The 20,380-nt window shown below is 43.3% G+C and overlaps 1 protein-coding gene across 11 annotated transcripts in view; it reads left to right on the forward strand.

Annotated features, from left to right (window-relative positions):
- LOC140731817 (septin-4-like) overlaps positions 1 to 10,684 on the forward strand; it is a 92,320-nt gene extending 81,636 nt beyond the window's left edge. For all 11 annotated transcript variants that reach the window (XM_073053663.1, XM_073053666.1, XM_073053669.1 and 8 more), the window contains 2 exons: positions 4,080 to 4,179; positions 8,969 to 10,684. In XM_073053663.1, coding sequence (XP_072909764.1) covers positions 4,080 to 4,179; positions 8,969 to 9,040 — 172 coding nt within the window. In that variant the 3' untranslated portion in view covers positions 9,041 to 10,684. The remainder of the gene's footprint in view (positions 1 to 4,079; positions 4,180 to 8,968) is intronic.
- Positions 10,685 to 20,380: the final 9,696 nt, after the last annotated feature.

The following is a 20,380-nucleotide window of genomic DNA, read 5'->3' on the forward strand; positions in this document are numbered from 1 at the left end:
ATCCTGGAACCATTGCGTGTGTGCCTTCATGCTCCAGTACCTCCTTCCTGATGGACCCAATGAAAAGAGGGATGTCCTGGGTGATGGGGGCCCGTAACAATGGTTGCTGCCTTTTGGAGGCATTGCTCCTTGAAGATGTGCTGAATGCTGCTCATGATGGGGCTGACTGAGTTCACAGCTTTCTGCAGCTTATTTTGATCTTGTGCGATGCCCCCACCCCCGTACCAGAGAGTGATGCAGCCAATTAGAATGCTCTCCACATGAGTGAGCGGCCTCTGTTGGTCGTGGTCGGCCATGGGTACTGCGCCTCTGGTAGTCACTGGTTTGTCAAGCAGCGTCGACTCTGGCAATTGAGGCCGATCCCGGAATGGCAGGCTCTGCCACAGTTGCTGCATGTGTAGGGTGTTGTGGAATTGTTGTCTGCTGTCCGCTGTGCTCTCCGCTCCTCAAACTGGGGTCTACCAACGTTCCTCTTGCCTGTTGCTAGTTCTCCGTAGAGGATGTCCTTTGGCAGTCTACACATACATCTGTAGAAATTTGCAAGTGTCTTTGCTGACATACCAATTCTCCTTAAATTTTCTAATGAAATATAGTCATTGCTATGCCTTCTTTGTAACTGCATCACTATGTTGGGGCCAGGATAGATCCTCAGAGACGTCGACGTCCAGGAACCTGAAATTGATCACCCTTTCCATTTCTGCTTCCTTGATGAGGACTGGTGTGTGTTCCCTCATTTTACTCTTTCTGGTCCACAATCAGTTTTTTGGTCTTACTGATGTTGAGTGCAAGGTTGTTGCCGTGACACCACTCATCCAGCTGATCTATCTCTCTCCTGTACGCCTTCTCATTACCATCTGAAATTCTGCCAATAATAGTGGTGTTGCCAGCAAACTTACAGATGGCATTTGGGCTGTGCCTCACCACCCAGTCATGGGTGTAGAGAGAGTAGATCAGTGGGCTAAGCACACACCCTTGAGGTGGGCCATTGTTAATTATCAGTGAGGTGGAGATGTTATTTCCGATCTGCACAGACTGTGGTCTTCCGGTGAGGAAGTCGAGGATCTAGTTGCAGAGGGAAGTACAGAGACCTATAGGTTTTGGAGTATTTTTCATCAGCACTGTAGGAATGGTAGTGTTTAACACTGAGCTGTAGGCAAAAACAGCAGCCTGATGTAAATATTAGTATTGTCCAGCGGATCCACAGCCATGTGGAGACCCAACAAGATCGCATCCACTGTAGACCTATTTTGGTGATAGGCAAATCGCAGTGGGTCCAGCTCCTTGCTAAGGCAGCTGTTGATTCTAACCATAACCAACCTCTCAAAGCACTTCATCACATAGATGTGAGGGCTACTGGATGGTGGTTGTTAAAGCAGCTCACCCTGCTCTTCTTGGGCACTGGTTTGATTGTTGCCCTTTTGAAGCAGGTGGGAACTTCCGACTGTAGCAACGAGAGACTGAAGATGTCTAAACACACTCAGTAGCTGGTTGGCACAGGGTTCAGAGACCTACCAGGCCTGTCGCATTGCGAGGGCTCACCCTCTTGAAAGACGTTCTAACGCCAGCCTCTGAGATGGAGATCACAGAGTCACTGGATGCCACAGGGACTCCCGTAGCTGTAGTTTTATTTTCCCTTTCAAAGTGAGCATAAAAGGCATTGAGCTCAGTTGGGAGTGAATCATGACTGCCATTCATCATGGTAGGTTTCGCTTTGTAGACAGTAATGGCCTGCAAACCCTGCTAGAGTTGATGTGCGTCTGATACTGCCTCTAAAAGCAATCAAAATTGTTCCTGTGCTCTTGAGATAGCCCTCCACAAGTCATACCTGGTCTAGTCCTGGATCACCAGACTTGAATGCCATAGATCTAGCCCTCAGTAGACTATGAATCTCCTGATGCATTCAGAAATTTTGATAAGGGTATGTACGGTATGTTCTTGTAGGCGGACACACATCCACGCACATTTTAATAAAGTCAGTGACAACAGTGTATTCATTCAGACTCAAAGATGAATCCCTGAATACAGTCCAGTCCACTGACTCAAAGCAGTCCTCTAACCACTCCTCCGCCTTCCTTGGTCCTCAGCCCAAGGAAGGTCCTTCAGCCTCTGACTATACTCATGGAGTACAAGTAGAAGGGTTGTTGTTACAGAGTTTCATCTTCATAACAAAAACTCAACTCATAACCAAATGGATGTAGTCCTAGGAAAAGAACCAGGTGGAACCTCATTCATTTTAAGAAACTAATCACAATATTAAGTTTAGAGTAGCAACGAAAAAGAATCAGAATCATTCAAAACGCGAAATAATGATCATGTAGAATAGTGGAGCACGCCCAAAGGGCCGAATGGCCTCCTCCTGTTTCTGTTTTCATTATTTCCCCTTTCCTGTTGGGCAGAAGACAATGGCTTGGGATCAAAGACCACCAGACTCAAGGGCAGTTCCATCCTATTGTCATAAGACTTCTCGTAGGCCTCCTGAATATTTGATCTTTAAATCTACCTTATTTGCACTTGCACTTTATTTGTTTACCTGCAATATACTTCCACTGCAACTGCAACGCAATGTTCTGCATTCTGTTTTTTTTATATATACTTCAACGTAATTATGTATGGCTTGATCTGTCTGGATGGCATGCATCCCAATACCTGTGACAATAATAAACCAATACTATTTTCTGTGTTTCTAAATGTGGACAGCTGTAAAAGGATCTGGCCCCGGTAAATTGAAATTAAATTGTACGGTTAAGTGAGGTCAGATTTCAAATAGAGTTTAAGTACAAACAATACCATACCTATTGGAGAAATGAATGACACTTAAAGCTACTGTTTTCAGGATAACTGAAATTAAAATGAATTTGAACATTTAAAAATAAAAGACTGTAGATGTCAGAAAGCTGAAATAAGAACAGATTGCTGGAATTACACAGCAGGTCAGACCCCATCTGTGGAGGAAGGTACGGTTAACATGTCAGACCTTCCATCAGAACACTCAGTGGCCACTTTATTAGGTACACCTGCTCATTAATGAAAAATAATCTAATCAGCTGATTGTATAGCAACAACTCAATACATAAAAGCATGCAGACATGGTCAAGAGGTTCAGTTGTTCAGACCAAGCATCCGGATGGGGAAGAAACATGATCTAAGTGACTTTGACCGTGGAATGGTTGTCGGTGCAATTTGGGGTGGTTTGAGTATCTCAGAAACTGCTGATCTCCTGGGATTTTCACGCACAACAGTCTCCAGAGTTCACAAAAAAAGGTACAAAAAACAAAAATTTCTGTGGGTAAAATCGACTTGTTAATAAGAAAGGTTTGAACTGACAGGAAGGCAACAAATAACCACACATTACAACAGAGGTGTGCAGAAGAGCATCTCAAAATGCACACAATCCATTACATACAGGAGGTATCTAATGAAGTGGGAACTGAGTATATTAAATTATCAGGTTCCACATAAACAGAAATTCCAAACTGAATGGAAAGAACACAAATAGGAAGAGAGGCAAAATGAATGTATGAATCAAGATAAGCAAGTTTCATATGAGGAACTTGAAGTTGTATTATATCCAGAAGGTAAAAAGATAATTAAAAGAATCTCAGACCAATTGGAGTATCAGGAAATACTGCGGTGGCAGAAGAAAAGGCTCGGACATGGCCCTCTAAGATGCTGCTAATTCAGCGATAGAAGACATGGGAGAGAAATAGGATCAGGTGGGAAAAAAAAGGTTTTATCAAGATGATTCAGATTGAAAAATCTCCACATTCAGATGGAATGTATCCTGGCTGGCTGAAAGAACCAAGAACGGAAATAACAAAGTCTACCTTGGAAATGGGAGCAATGGGTCCTGTTCACTGCAGGACTAATGCACAAAGTTGCTTACTGCCAATCCATCCTGTATCGATGGTAGGAATCCTGCAGTGATAATATTCAAAAAGCAAATAGTTGTCACCTAGATGGACAAGTTTTTTTTGTTCTTTACTGAAGGTTGATAAACATTGATAAAAACAAGTTTTGGTTATGGCTTTAACATGGGGTGTGATAGACAGACACTCAAATGTTCCTACAATTTGTTTCAGCAAACTTACAAGGGAGAGTGGCACAGATTTCCCAATTCCCATTGTATCAGGTCTGACGGATAACGAGACAGAGAAAATAATCCGGGAGAAGGATGAGGAGGTAAGAAAAAAATATAATCAACCTTTCTTCGAGTGAGTGGTTGCATTAAGACATTTTAGGTTCTTCAAGGAAATAAAGCTTTGCATTGAAAAGTTCATTAGTCTGTGTTAATGAGAGAAGCCTGCAGGCTAACCTTGTACTTGGCTCACTCTAACTCTCCAAGACATTCAGTGGGAGATTTTAAGGGTGGAATTGCTGCAGGAATCAGAGAAGACTTCCAAACACTCCTTCAACCCCACTGTGGTCCCATTTTATCTGTCTGCATCAGAATTAGCTAAGATGGCAGGACAAATTCCAAGGGTTTCTTCATTCCTCATTCAGAGTTCAGCACTAGTGAAACTAATACCAGCATCATCTAAGAGCTTCACAGTAGGAAAGAAGGCAAGGGTAGTTATTTATAGTTAGTGCAATTCAGTTATTGTAATGTTGTCGTTTCATCTTCTTCCAAATCAATATGAAAGTCTCTGCCATATTAGCAATGGTGAGATGATGAATGTCCTTTGGGTAGTGCACATGGTGCTCATTTATAATTAATATTTAGGTAATGATGGAGTAATTTTATATATATATATTGATTAAGCATTCTTGTTCGTTTAAATAACTTGCTATAGGTTATATGTATAAATATGTGAATTGCGTACACATGTAGGGGAAGTGAAGCAGTGATAGACAGGAGCTACGGGGAGGTAGTCACACCAAGGCTACAGGAGACAGATAAATGGGTGACTGTCAGGAGAGGGAAAGGAGAATGTCAGATAGCGGAGAGCTGCCCTGTGGCTGTCCCACTCAATAATAAGTACTCCATTTTGAGTACTGTTGGTGGGGTGGGAGGTGAGGGGGGAACCTGCCTAGGGGAAACAACAGCAGCCGTGCCTCTGGCACTGAGTCTGGCCCTGTGGCTCAGAAGGGTAGGGAACTGAAGAGGATGACAGCAGTAATGGGGGACAGATAGGCGATTCTGTGGACGTAGAATGGAAACACGGATGATACTTTGCCTCCCAGGTGCCAGGGTCCACAGTGTTCCTGAGCACGTCCACAATATCCTGAAAAGAGAGGGTAAGCAGCCAGAAGTCGCGGTACAGATTGATATCAACGACATAGATAGAAAAATGAAGGAGGTCCTGAAAAAAGAACACGGGGAGTTAGGAAGGAAGCTGAGAAGCAGGACCTCAAGGATTGCTGTCTGTGTAGCACGACAGTGAGGATAGAAATAGAATGAGGTGGCAGATAAATGCGTGGCTGATTTCTGGATAATTGGGACCTCTTCTGGGGCAGGTGGGACCTGTACAAAAGGGACGGGTTGCTCTTGAATCCAAGGGGGACCAATATCCTTCTGGGCAGGTTTACTAGAGCTGTTGGGATGGTCTAAACTAATACGGCAGGAGGATGGGAATCGGTATGATAGAGCTGAAGATGAGCCAGCAGATGATGGATGTAACATGATTGTAAGGAAGGACAAGCCAGTGATTGGGTACAAATACAGACAGAGCAAAGAGTTAAATTGTACCACTGAGGCAAAATTCAAAATGCAGGACTGAAGCTGCTGTATTTAAATGTGTGTAGACTTAGGAATAAGGTGGACGAACTCGTGGCACAGTTAGAGATTGGTCGCTATGACATTGTGGATGTCACTGAGTCATGGCTGAAAGAAGGCCATAGTTGGGAGCCTAACGTCAAAGGATATACTTTGTATCAAAAGGACAGGCAGGAGATCATAGGCAGTGGTGTGGCTCTGTTGGTAAGAGGTGGAATTGCATCTTTAGAAAAGGATGACACAGGATCAGAGAATGTTGAATCTTTCTGGGTGGAGTTAGGAAACTGCAAGGATAAAAAACAATTATGGGAGTCATATCTAGGCCTCAAAAAAGTAGCCAAGATGTGGGGTTGAGTTTGCAAAGGGAGCTGGAAAAGGTATGTAATAAGGATAATGACACAATAACCTTGAGCAATGGGGGACTTCAATATACAAGGGAATTGGGAAAATCAGGTTAGCGCTGGAATGCAAGGGAAAGAATTTGTTGAATGCCTATGAGATGGCTTTTTAGAACAGCTGTGTTTGAACCTACTAGACTGGGTGTTGTGTAATAACCCAGATCTTATTAGAGAGCTTAATGTAAAGGAACCCTTTACATTATAGTCATACTATGATTGAATACATACTGCAGTTTGAGAGGGAGAAGTACAAGTCACATATAGAGGAGCTTGCCCAGGTGGATTGGAGGAGGATACTGGCGGGGATGACAGCAGAGGAGAGATGGCCAACATTTCTGGAAATAGTTCACAAGGTGCAGGATAGATGCATTTCACAGAAGTAGTTGTTCTCAAATGACAGGGCTGGGCAACTGTGGCTGACAGGGGAAGTTAAGGACTGCATAAGAGCCAAGGAAAGGGCATATAAGGTGGCAACAGTGAGTGGAAATTAGATGATTGGGAAGCTTTTAAAATTCAACAAAAGCCACAAAAAAAGCTATAAGGGAAAAGATGAAATATGAGGGCAAACTAGCCAATAATATAAAGCAGGATACTAAAAGTTTTTTCAGTTATATAAATAGTGAAAGGGAGGTAAGAGATTATATTGGACTACTGGAAAATGATGCTGGTAAGGTAGTAATGGAAGGCAAAGAAATGACAGATGAACTTGATGAGTAGTTTGCATCAGCTTTCACTGTGGAAGACACTATCTGTGTACCAGAGGTTTGTGAGTGTCAGGAAGCAGGAGTGGGTGCAATTGCTATTACAAAGGAAAAAGTGCTAGGCAAATTTAAGGTCTTAAGGTGGATAAGTCACCTGGACGAGATGGACTGCATCCCAGTGTACTGAGCGAAGTTGCTGAAGAGATAACGGATGCATTGGTCATGATCTTTCAACAATCACTTGATTCTGGCACGGTCCCGGAGGACTGGAAGATAGAAAATGTCACTCCACTCTTTAAGAAGGGAGGAAGGCACAAGAAAGGAGATTATAGGCCAGTTAGCCTAACCTCAGTACTTATGAAATTGTTGGAGTCTATTATTAAGGGTGATGCTTTGGGGTATTTGGAGACTAATGAAAAAATAAGTCAAAGTCAGCATGGTTTCTGTAAAGAGAAATCTTGCCTGACAAATCTGTTAGAGTTCTTCAAGGAAAGTAACAAGCAGGGTGGACAAAGGAGAGGCAGTGGATGTCATTTACTTGGATTTTCAGAAGGCATTTGATGAGGTGCCACACATGAAGCTGCTTAACAAGATGAAGTCCTGTGGTGTTACAGGAAAGATACTAGCATGGATAGAGGAATGGCTGACAGCCAGGAGGCAGCGAGTGGGAATAAAGGGGACCTTTTCTGGTTGGCTGCCAGTGACTAGTGCTGTTTCTCAGGGGTTTGTATTGGACCGCTACTTTTCACATTGTTTGTTAATGATTTGGATAGTGGAATTGATGGCTTTGTGGCAAAGTTTGCAGACGATACGGAGACAGGTGGAGGGGTAGGTAGTGCTGAGGAAGCAATGCCATTGCTGCAGGACTTAGACAAAATGGAAGAATGGGCAAAAAGGTGGCAGACGGAATACAGTGTTGGGAACATACGATAATAATTTTGGTAAAAGGAACAATGATGTGGACTATTATCTAAATGGGGAAAAGATTCAAACATCAGAGGTGCGGAGGGACTTAGGAGCACTCGTGCAAGACTCCCAGAAGGATAATTTACAGATTAACTCTGTGGTTAAAAACAAGCCAAATGCAATGCTGGCATTTATTTCAGGGGGAATAGAATATAAAAACAAGGAGATAACTCTGAGCCTTAATAAGACACTAGTCAGGCCGGACTTGGAATATCGTCAAGATTGTCTACTGTCAAGATGAAGCCACACTCAGGTTGGAGGAACAACACCTTGTATATCGGCTGGGTAGCCTCCAACCTGACGGCACGAACATTGACTTCTCTAACTTCCGTTAATGCCCCTCCTCCCCTTCTTACCCCATCCATGATACATTTAGTTTTTTTACCCCTCCACTTTTTTTCTCTCTCTGCCCATCACTCTGCCTGTTCTCCATCTCCCTCTGGTGCTCCCCTCCCCCTTTCTTTCTCCCTAGGCCTCCCGTCCCATGATCCTTTCCCTTCTCTAGCTCTGTATCCCTTTTGCCAATCACCTTTCTGACTCTCAGCTTCACCCCACCCCCTCCGGTCTTCTCCTATCATTTTCCATTTTCCCCTCTCCTTCTTACTTTCAAATCTCATACTATCTTTCCTTTCAGTTAGTCCTGATGAAGGGTCTCGGCCCGAAACGTTGACAGCGCTTCTCCCTATAGATGCTGTCTGGCCTGCTGCGTTCCACCAGCATTTTGTGTGTGTTGCTTTAATTTCCAGCATCTGCAGATTTCCTCGTGTTTGCCTTGGAATATTGTCAATAGTTTTGGGTCCAATATCTCAGAAAGGATGTGTTGTGGAGAGAGTCCAGAGGAGGTTCACGGGGATGATTCTGAGAGTGAAGGGGTTAACACATGAGAGTGAGAGTAGCTTTGGGCCTGTACTCACTGGCACTTAGAAGAATGCATGGGGATCTCATTGAAACCTACCGAATGTAGGGCATGAATTTACCACTGTCTCCTTATAATACTGTATCTCGGTCAATGTATGTGTAGGGTCTTCCAATCAGGGCAGGGTCAATCATGGCCATAATGTGCTGTGTGGATAACTTAGGCGAGAGCTTTACATGACCAGAAATACACCCACCATTGTCCTGGTGGTGAGATGAAGGCCTCGTCTTCCTTGTAAAATGACCGCGGCTTTGTTGTCTCTCTTCTATTGCAGCTGCGGCGAATGCAAGAAATGTTGCAGAAGATCCAGCAACAAATGCACGGGCAGAATCCCGAAGGATTGTAGCACGTGGAGCTGACAGCTTACTTCAGGGATCTGAGATGTTTACAGGGTTCATCTCTGTCTCGGGCAGGGAGACAGTTCCTACAGACAAAGCTTTGGGCTTGGAGTTCTGCCTATCCAAATAATTTAATATTCAATATCTCACCTATCACAGGGAAGAAATGCATTTAATTTATTAGTCCCACTAATTTAAAGCACTTAAAACAGTAGGAAACTAACCTAGGTTAATAACTGCAATAAATGTTGGATGTTGTGCTAAATTTGAGGCAATTTCAACATGCTTTAATTATCCCATTTAGCTTTGTCTAAAGCCGGCTTGGTCTTTCTTTCCACAGACTTTAATAGCTATGTTCTATTCTGACGGTAAAATTGATTTTACTGCTGTTATCTTCATAGGGTTTCGAATGTGGTTAGGCTTATAAAACTGCATCAGTCTGAACATCTATGGTCATGGATAAAACCCAGCAGAGATCTCCACAACATTTGGACAGCACAAGGTTTCTATTGATGGCTTTTAAACTTCAGCTTAGTCCTGAGGCACTAGTAAGGTCAAGACTCCCATCCTTGCAACTTTTAGAGTTTGCTGGAAGGTGACTTAACTAGAAGGGCTGAAGCACTGAGATCTAGTGGGAACGGAAAGCAAGAAATGGGAGAGGGCACTGGAATAAGGAGCACAACATTTTAAATGAAAGCTAACCTTACTGGAAATTTGACAAAGCACCATCAATATTTGAAAGAAAAACAGATATACAGCAAGTCAGCCAGCACCGCTAGAGAGACAAACAGGTCATTGACCTTTATCAATGAATATTGGAAGCCATTCAGGGACATTGAGTGGGGTAGCAAACAATTTAATACTTCTATTGAACAGATTTATATTTTCTGAGATATTAAAATATGCACTATAAAAATCATGTATGATCTCTTATTTAATATATTTTGAATACCTATCACCTAAATGGGTTATTATTATAAAATGAACACAAACCTTACAAGGGTTGCAATCAGGTCCTTCAGTTACACTCTCCTAGGACCAGACTCGGAGAAACTGTGCTCCTTTTGAAGAAAAGTAATTGGTGACATTGGAACAATTCACTGCTCAGTGGGCGAGTTGGGTTTCCTGCTCTGATTTGTACACACAAAGGTTTAGACCCGGGCCTCTATCACGTTTTCAACTCTCAGTTAGGTGAGGGAGTCCTAAAATGGACCTTGGCGTTCTTAGATCCGGAGAATTAAGCCAAGGTTGCATTGCTGTCTGCTGCTAGGTGCTTTGAGGGAGGAAGAGGAAGTCAGCCAGGCTTACGTGTGTTATTTCAAACTTCAGTCTAACAACCCCGGTACCTGTAAACAATGGCATCTGGGTTGAATGACGGGGAGCAGCCATGGCCAAGAGGACAGTACTCCAGCACACACTAATTGTGTAAGAATGGCAAAGAAAAACAAGGATGACAAAATAAAACTTCCAAACTAAAGTCTACTGCTTCTAAAGGTTCTCTGAATGAAATGGTTGTTGATTGGTAGATATTTTAACAACCAAGCACGAACCCGTTATTAGCTTCTTATGTTTAGGTACTTGTCTTTTTCAATTCAGTTGGACTGCTCTCTGGTAAATTGCTGCAATTTGAATAAATACAGCTATTCAAATCACCGGCCTGCTCAGGTTTGCTTTTTGTTGCAGCTGATTTATGAAGCACTCAGTTTGATTCAGGTAAAGCAGATCCAGAGGATGATTTACACCAAAGAGCTTGTTGCTGTGGAGTAGAACTCGATGACTCTATTATATTTTCATCTATCCCTTATGACACAGGTTATTCAGCCCATCAACTCTATTCTGGCCCCCAGATCTTATCCCCTCATTTATTTCCCTTCTCCCTCGGATGCCCATCACTACCCTCCAAGCCTTCTACCTCCTACTGTAGCTAACTGATCTACCAACCAGCATGTAGTAGGAAATCCACATGATCCCAGGAAGAAAAGGCAATTTCCACACTGAAGGCACCAGATGTTGGGGTCAAAACCCCACCACAGGAACCTTAAGAAAGCAGCACTACCTGCTCTGTTCATCCCGGGAGAACAGGATTGCTATCCACAAATTTCATTGCTGGAGGAGCAAACAACTCAAATCCCTCCTCACCAAAGATCAAGAATAAGTTTTTTTTAAAAGTATACTTCATCAGCAGATTTGTGGCTACTGGCCTCAATCTGAAATGCCAGCTTCTGAAGCTTTTAAGTACCACACCTGTGTCAACTCTAGCACACCAGGAGGCAAACCAGCCGTAAATGAAATCAATCTGATGCTTCCTATGTTCTTGCAGTTGGTGATTTATAGTCATTCATAAAATAATCAGTACAAGACCTGAAGACAGTTAAACATGTAGTGCCTTGAAACAATAACTGACGTAGTTAATAAATTTTATCCAGTAGGGCCTAGCTTCCAGTATGTTCCACCTCTATCCCACAACTCCATTTTATATAAAGTACAGTGATTTTATTCAATAGCTTGCCTGGTGCAAGGTACACAACCAGGATTTAAAACAACACTGGAAGAACTTCAGTGGGTCAGTCAGCATCTGTGGAAGCGAAAGGTCTAAGTTGTCATTTTGGGTTGACACCTCCATCAGGACTTGGGGAAAAGTTTGTCGGTATATTGAAGTACAGGAAGGTGTATGCGTGGGAAGGGGTGGTATGTAGGTACTGTACGTGGGGATGATGAGCAGATGGAAGTGGAGGGGAAATGTGAACAAAGGGAGAAGGAAACTGGGAGGACAGGTGCATGTGTTTGGGAGAACACAGAGGGCAAGGTAACTGCCCCTTCTGCCCAACCTATCCTTCCATCTGGCTCCATCAATCACCTACCAGTCTCTCTTCCTCTGCCCTGATACTGCTCCATTGTAGTGAGCTTGAATCCTGATCCAAAGTATCAATTTGCACCTTTTTTCCTCCGCAGATGCTGAGATGTTTTATGTTCCAGTATCTGCAGTCTCTTGACTTCATCTAGGTCTCCTCCCCCTTGCATTGTCAAAGTGGAGATGGTGCTTACAAGATGAATTGCAAGGTTGTTTATGGTGTGCGTACAGTGTACTTTGATAATAAATTTGAACATTGACTTAGATTCATAGAATACACTGAACTGCTGGGGGGGGAGGGGGGGATTATTACAGGACCATTCACAAGAAAGAGCAAATCAGTCAATCCATGGAAAAAGGCTTTGAAGAACAAAGAACAGAAGATGTGGAAATGTGATACAGATCAGACAGCATCTGCGGAGACAGAAAATGACTTTCAGTCAATGGATGTCGAGAGCATAATTGTAAATGTATACATTGACATCTGCAGGCTCACCACTAAATAACACACAAGCATTGTGCGAACAGATTCGCTCACAGCGAACCATATATAGAGCACAGATACTCTGAAGATAGACCTGAAATCAAGAAAAATGTTCATAATTTAATGTAACCTTTTAAAATATTGAACGTTCCCTTTATGACAGACAGACTTTATTGATCCCGAGGGAAATTGGGTTTCATTACAGTCGCACCAACCAAGAATGGTGTAGAAATATAGCGATATAAAACCATAAATAATTAAATAAAGATAAGTAAATTATGCCAAGTAGAAATAAGTCCAGGACCAGCCTATTGGCTCAGGGTGTCTGACACTCCGAGGGAGGAGTTGTAAAGTTTGATGGCCACAGGCAGGAATGACTTCCTATGATGCTCAGTGTTGCATCTCGGTGGAATGAGTCTCTGGCTGAATGTACTCCTGTGCCTAACCAGTATATTAAGGAATGGATGGGAGACATTGTCCAAGATGGCATGCAACTTGGACAGCATCCTCTTTTCAGACACCACCGTCAGAGAGTCCAGTTCCACCCCACAACATCACTGGCCTTACGAATGAGTTTGTTGATTCTGTTGGTGTCTGCTACCCTCAGCCTGCTGCCCCAGCACACAACAGCAAACATGATAGCACTGACCACCATAGACTCGTAGAACATCCTCAGCATCGTCCGGCAGATGTTAAAGGACCTCAGTCTCCTCAGGAAGTAGAGACGGCTCTGACCCTTCTTGTAGACAGCCTCAGTGTTCTTTGACCAGTCCAGTTTATTGTCCATTCGTATCCCCAGGTATTTGTAATCCTCCACCATGTCCACACTGACCTTTTGGATGGAAACAGGGGTCACCGGTGCCTCAGCCCTCCTCAGGTCCACCATCAGCTCCTTAGTTTGTTTCACATTAAGCTGCAGATGATTCTGCTCACACCATGTGACAAAGTTTCCCACCGTAGCCCTGTACTCAGCCTCATCTCCCTCACTGATGCATCCAACTATGGCAGAGTCATCAGAAAACATGAGGCTAAACATCACAATGTCAACCATCCTAATTGTCCTACAGAGAGCTTGCTCGCAGGTACCACCACAATCTGCAGATTCAGTAGGGCTGAAGCACCCAATACTGCAGACTGAGGGTGTACATGTCCAGCTAACATTTCCCACACAGAAACAGAAGGGCTCACACATCTGTGCTAAAGATGATCGCATTGTCAAGATCACACACGATTATGAAATGACTGTGTATGTCCTACAGAAGGGTTTCGGCCCTAAACGTCGACTGTACCGTTTTCCATAGATGCTGCCTGACCTGCTGAGTTCCTCCAGCATTTTGTGTGTGTTACTCAGATTCCCAGCAACTGCAGATTTTCTCTCGTTTGTATTATTGTCATGTCTGCTTCCAAACAAAATTTATTAGCGTTGAATTATAATGATGAACTAACCAGACTTGCAGGAGCTAATAGAGAAAAGAGATTTATATGTGGCAACAGACTAATAATTATATTTACATGGTGTGCTGCAGTAAGAAAACTGCATCCACCAGAGACCCCCATCATCCAGGCTACGACCATCAGACAGGAGGTACAGAAACCTTAGACCCCACATCACCAGGAACAGAATAGATATGATCCTATAACTATCAGTCTTCTCAAACAGCATGGATAACTTCAATCACTACTACTCTGAACTGATTCCACATCTTACAGACTCACTTTCATGGACCCTTTACAGCTCACGTTCTCAGCATTAACTTGTATTCACACCGTTTGGTTTCTTTTGAACATTGGTGTCAGTCTTTGTTTATGCATAGTTTTTCATAAACTCTATTGCATTTCTTTTTTCCTTTAAATGCCTGTAAGGAAATGAATCTCAGTAGTATATGTTAATATGTATGTATTTCCATAATAAATTTACTTTCAGCTTTACATATTGAGCACTTGAAGTAATGCTGCAAACTGAATCTCTGGGACAAAGTTATATTATTGATGTACAGGCATACATACATATTTTACACACACACACATATATATATATATGTATATATATATGTGTGTGTGTGTGTGTGTGTGCGTGCGTGCGTGCGTGCGTGCGTGTGCGTATATAAAATAAAACTCTCCTGGCTGTTGGGTTTGCAATATAAACATGCATTTGGATACAAAAATAGGGTGCAAGTGTGTATTCATAACATTTAATTATTAGGAGAAATGTAGCTGCTCTTTCAAGATTAGACATATTGTCCAATGTAAACCTACAAAAACTACTTTAAAATAAATTTACTGATACAAGTCCCTTACATGCCCTCAATTTACAGATCTCACTTTTACACAAATTTATACATTATAAATATGTAAACAAATACTTACAGATTATGGTAATTACTATGTGCACAAAGTTAATCACATATGAAATCATGTATTAATGTTTACACATGAGTGCACACACATACACAATCCACACCAGAAAACATCTCACTGAACGCGAGGTACTTTGGGGAAAACCTGATTAGTTCCTGCACTACACCCAACAGTTTACGATGCTGCCAGTGCAACACTGCCCTCTGTTGTCAAGTACAACAGTAAATATTAATTTTGAATATTTTATCCTCAACAAAAAGTAATTCTTTTCTGTATACAGTACTGTAAAAAAAAAGTCTTACATATGTAGCTATGGTGCCCAGGACTTTTGCACAGCACTGTATTTGTGAACGTGGAACGTAAATCTGGTGGTAGCAAAGGATATTGGGAATGGTGAGGATGGAGCACCAGGGGAGGGGTGTGGGATGGGTGGCAGAGGAGTGCCGGGGTGGGGGTGGCACAGGTGCAGGCACACCCAGCCCTGAGACACCAGTCAAGGTCATTTGATTCCAAACAATTGGTTTATTGATCAAAAACACAAGAAATTCTGAAGATGCTGGAAATCCAAAGAAATCCACAGAATGTTGCTGGTGCTCCCCGCTCCCTCCCTCTCCCAACCATGATTCCCCTCAGAACCAGGCCATTATAAGGGTGACTGGAGGAAAGTATAAGGGGGGTGTCAGAGGTAGGTTTTTATACGCAGAGAATGGTAAATCATGAATGAACTGCACTGTGGGACTGGTGGTGGTACAGGCAAATAAGACCATAAATCAAAGGAGCAGAATTAGGTCATTTAGCCTATCAAGTCAGCTCTGCTAGTCCATCACATTGGATTTAGTGCCTCTCTCAACCCCAATCTCCTGCCTTCTCTCTGTAACCATTGACATCCTTACCTATCAGCCTCTGCTTTAAATATATCCAATCATTTGGTCTCCACAGCCATCTGTGACAATGAATTCCACAGATTCACCGCCCTCTGGCAACATGAATTCCTCCTCATCTCTGTCCTGAAGGCAAGTCTTTGTATTCTGAAGTTGTGCCCTCTGATCCCAGACTCCCCCACTATAGTAAACATCCTCTCCACATCCACTGTACCTAAGCCTTTCAATATTCAATAGGTTTCAATGAGCTCTCCCCTCATTCTTCTAAGCTCCAGCGAGTGCAGGCCCAGAGTCATCAAACACTCGTTATGCATTAACTGTCATTCGTGTGAACCTCCTCTGGAATCTCCCCAATGCCACCACATCCTTTTTTCGATAAGGGGCCCAAATACTTCCTAATGACCCAGAAGAGGACAGGGTGGCATAGCAACGACATTTAATAAACTCTTAGAGAGGCACATGGATGAAAGAAAAATGGAAGGTTTAGTGAAAGGGAAGTTAGATCTTGGAGCAGGTTAAAAAGTCAGTATAAAATCATGGGTTATAGGGCCTATACCATGCTGTAATGTTCTCTGTTCAATAACCAGCCAGGATTGGGTACCATTGCCCTCCACAGAACTGATAGCTAGCACAACAATTTTTGGTCTACTTGACTATCATTTCTTTTAGTGCTTTCCCCCAATCAATTTCCCCATTAAAAGGGATAACATTGTCAAAGTGTTAGAAACAGTGCTAGATTGCAATATCTGCTTAAACAGAACCTGCCTGACAATCTTGCATCAGTATTCATTCAGCGGTCTATTGTCATTAAAACATTACAGCACATGAGTTGGTCCATATTTTAGATTTCTAGTCCTCTTAAATGAATACTAACATTGCATTTGCCTTCCTCACCACCGACTCATTAACCTTTAGGGAATCCTGCACAAGGGCTCCCAAGTCCCTTTGCACCTTGGATTTTTGGATTTTCTCTCCATTTAGAAAATGGTCTGTGCTTTTATTCCTTCGACCAGAGTGCATGACCATACACTTCCATCCTCCACGTCTTTGCCCATTCTCCCGATCTGTCCAGGTCTTTTGCAAACTGTCTGCTTCCTCAACACTGCCTATCCCTCCGCCTATCTTTGTATCATCTGCAAACCTGGTCAGAAAGCTATCAATTCCATCATCCAAATCATTGACATGCAACATGAAAAGAAGTGGTCCCAACACCGACCCCCACAGAACACAACTGTTCTGTACACAAATGGCAGCCAATCAAATAAGGTTCTATTTATTCCCACTCTTTGCCTCCGCCAATCAGCCAATGCACTATCCATGCTAGTATCTTTCCTGTAATAGCATAGGCTTTTATCTTCTTAAGCAGCCTCATGTGTGGCACCTTGTCAGAGGCCTTCTGAAAATCCAGGTTCACATCTACTGATAATCGTTTGTCTATCCTGGTTGTAATTTCTTCAAAGAATTCTAACAGATTTGCTGGATAGCTTACTTTCATATTTAATCTTTTCCTTCCTTATGGCTTTTTTTTTAAAGTTGTCTTCTGTTTGTTTTTATGTTTCCCAATCCTCTAACTTCCCACTGGTTTTTGCTCCATTATAAGCCCTCTCTTTGGCTCCTATGTTGGCTTTGACTTCTCTTGTCAGCCATGGTTGTGGCATTCCACCTTTAGAATACTACTTCTTTGGAATGCATCTATCCTGCACCTTCTAAATTGCACCCAGAAACCCCAGCAACTGATGCTCTGCCACAATCCCTGCCAGTGTCTCCTTCCAATAAACTTTGGCCAGCTCCTCTCTTATACCTCTGCAATTCCCTTTACTCCACCGTAATACCGAAACATTTTACCTTCGCTTCTCCTTCTCAAATTGCATGGTGAATTCTATCATATTATAATCACTGTCTCCTAAGGGTTCCTTTATCTTAAGCTCCCTAATCAAATCCAGTTCACTACACAACACCCGGTTCAGAATAGCTGATCCCCTTGTTGGCTCAACCATGAGCTACTTCAAAAAGCCATCTAGTAGGCATTTTAACAAATTCTCTCTCATGATCCAGCACCAAATAGATTTTCCAAATTTATCTGCACATTGAAATCCCCCATACTTTTACATGCCTTTTCTATCTCCCATTGTAATTTGTAGCCCACATCCTGGCTACTATTCAGAGGCTTGTATATAACTCCCAGCAGGATCTTTTTACCCTTTCAGTTTCTTAACTCTACCCACCAGAATACCACATCTTCCAAACATATGTTACCTCTAGCTACAGATTTGATTTCATTTGTTTTTTACCAACAGAACCACACCAGTCCCTCTGTCTACCTGCCTGTCCTTTCGATACAATGTATATCCTTGGATGTTATGTTCCTAACTATAATTATCCTTCAACCGTGACTCAGTGATGCCTATAGCATCATACCTGCAATCTTTAACTGCGCTACCCGATCAGCTGCTTTATTTCGTATACTGTGTGCATTCAAATTTAACACCTTCAGTCCTGTACCCGCTACCCTTTTTGATTTGTCCCCTTTTTATATTGCAACTCACCCCACTGACGGTGATTTTGCCTTATCTTCTGTCTATCCTTCCCGACAGTCTCACTACACATTGCCTCTGCTTGTAATCCAACAGCCCTAACCTCAGCCCCATCACTCCAGTTCCCATCCCCGTGACAAATTAGTTAAACTAATATATATCAGGAGTTAAGGTGGCGCCAAGTGGCCGGCTCTTCGAGCTCATCTGCGGAAACAGCTAAAATTCCCCTCTTTCATGTCTCTTTGTTCCCCTTTTCAAGGTGATTGGGGTTCTAAGGTCCTGATCAGTAAGTGGCATTCAAACTGCATCGTTTTTTTAATGGTGGATGAGTTCCCGTTCCTGGGGCTCCCGGGCCGACCGTTTTCCGACATTCTCCAGGCGCAGCTTGGCAGATGGCGCCTCAGGGGTGCAGTCCCGTGGACGACGGATTCCAGGCCGGTGTTGCGGACTGAGACACCGCGGGAGGCGGGGCATCAAGGTCGTAGGAGTGGGCTCCCTCACCTCCAACCCTCTGACTCTCAATGCAGGAGCCCCTCAGGGCCGTGTACTGAGTCCCCTCCTTCACTCCCTGTATACCCATGACTGTATCGCCACCCACAGCTCCAATCTGCTAATTAAGTTTGCCGACGACACTACATTGATTTGCCTACAGGGAAGAAGTCTTCTCTCTAACACAGTGGTGTCAAGAAAACAACCTCTCCCTCAGAACAAAGGAACTAGTTGCAGATTACAGGAGGAATGGAGACGGGCTAACCCCTACTGACATCAATGGATCTGGGGTTGAGAGGGTAAACAGCTTCAAGTTCCTCAGCATCCACATCACTGAGGATCTCACGTGGTCTTTACACAGCTTTACACAGAAGCGCCTCTTTCACCTCAGACGGTTGAGGAAGTTTGGTATGGGTCCCCAAATCCTAAGAACTTTCTACAGAGGCACAATTGAGAGCATCCTGACTGGCTGCATCACTGCCTGGTATGGGAACTGTACCTCCCTTAATCACAGGACTCTGCAGAGAGTGGAGCAGACAGCCCAGCACATCTGTAGTTGTGAACTTCCCATGATTCAGGACATTTACAAGGACAGATGTGTAAAAAGGGCCCAAAGGATCATTGGGGACCGAAGCCATCCCAACCACAGTCTATTCCAGCTGCTACCATCCGGGAAGTGGTACCGCAGCATAAAAGCCAGGACCATCAGGCTCCGGGACAGCTTCTTCCACCGGGCCATCAGATGGATGAACTCACGCTGATTTGAGGGTACTCTATATTACACTGACTGTTCTATTTATTATAAATGACTATGATTGCACATTGCACATTTAGACGGAGACATAACAAAGATTTTTACTCCTCATGTACGTGAAGGATGTAAGAAATAAAGTCAATTCAATTCAATTCATCAGGATTCCGTTGTTGTGGATGTGCAGATGGAGGTCTCTGCGGTCACACTCTCCCTCTCTTTCTCTCGACAGTGGGGGAAATTTGCTGTTGATTCTCAAGTCGAAGAATCTCGGAATAAAAAGCGACACGGCAGACTGTAATGTCGTAAGAGTGACTGTCAGTCTCCCCTTTCGCTGTGAAAGTGGGTGATATCTCTCTGTTAAATGGGTGATATCTCTCTCTCTCACCTTGTTGGTGAGAGAGAGAGAGAGCCTGTGGATGCTGAACTGTTGGGTGAACAGTAGTTTTTGTTGACTGCATGGTCTCCCCTTAGAAGCTTTGCTATCGCTTGGTAGGTGGTGGGCGCTGAGGCGTTTTGCTGAAATGGGGGGGGGGCGAAGGGGAGGTTGTTGCGTTGATGTTGCTTTCGGGGGGGGAGGGAAGAAGGGGCTTTGTGGTTCTAATGTTTTTCTATCGTTCATTCCTTTGGGGTTCTTCTGTTTTTCACGGATGTCCGCCATGACAAGTATTTCAGGTTGTATACTGTATACATTCTCTGATAACAAACAGAACCATTTGCACCATTTAGAACACAGAAATCTACAGCACATTACAGGCTCTTCAGCCCACAATGTTGTGCTGACCATGTATCTACTCTAGAAACTGCCTAGAATTACCCTAGCACACAGCCATCTGTTTTTCTAAGCTCCATGTACCTATCTAGGAGGCTCTTAAAAGACCCTATTGTATCCACTTCCACCACCACTGGCAGCGCATTCCACGCACCCACCACTCTCTGTGTGAAAAAACTTACCCCTGACATCTCCTCGGTACCTGCTTCCAAGCACCTGAAAACTATG

Source organism: Hemitrygon akajei, chromosome 8 (genome assembly GCF_048418815.1).
Source record: "Hemitrygon akajei chromosome 8, sHemAka1.3, whole genome shotgun sequence".
In the NCBI taxonomy this organism is placed as follows: domain Eukaryota; kingdom Metazoa; phylum Chordata; class Chondrichthyes; order Myliobatiformes; family Dasyatidae; genus Hemitrygon; species Hemitrygon akajei.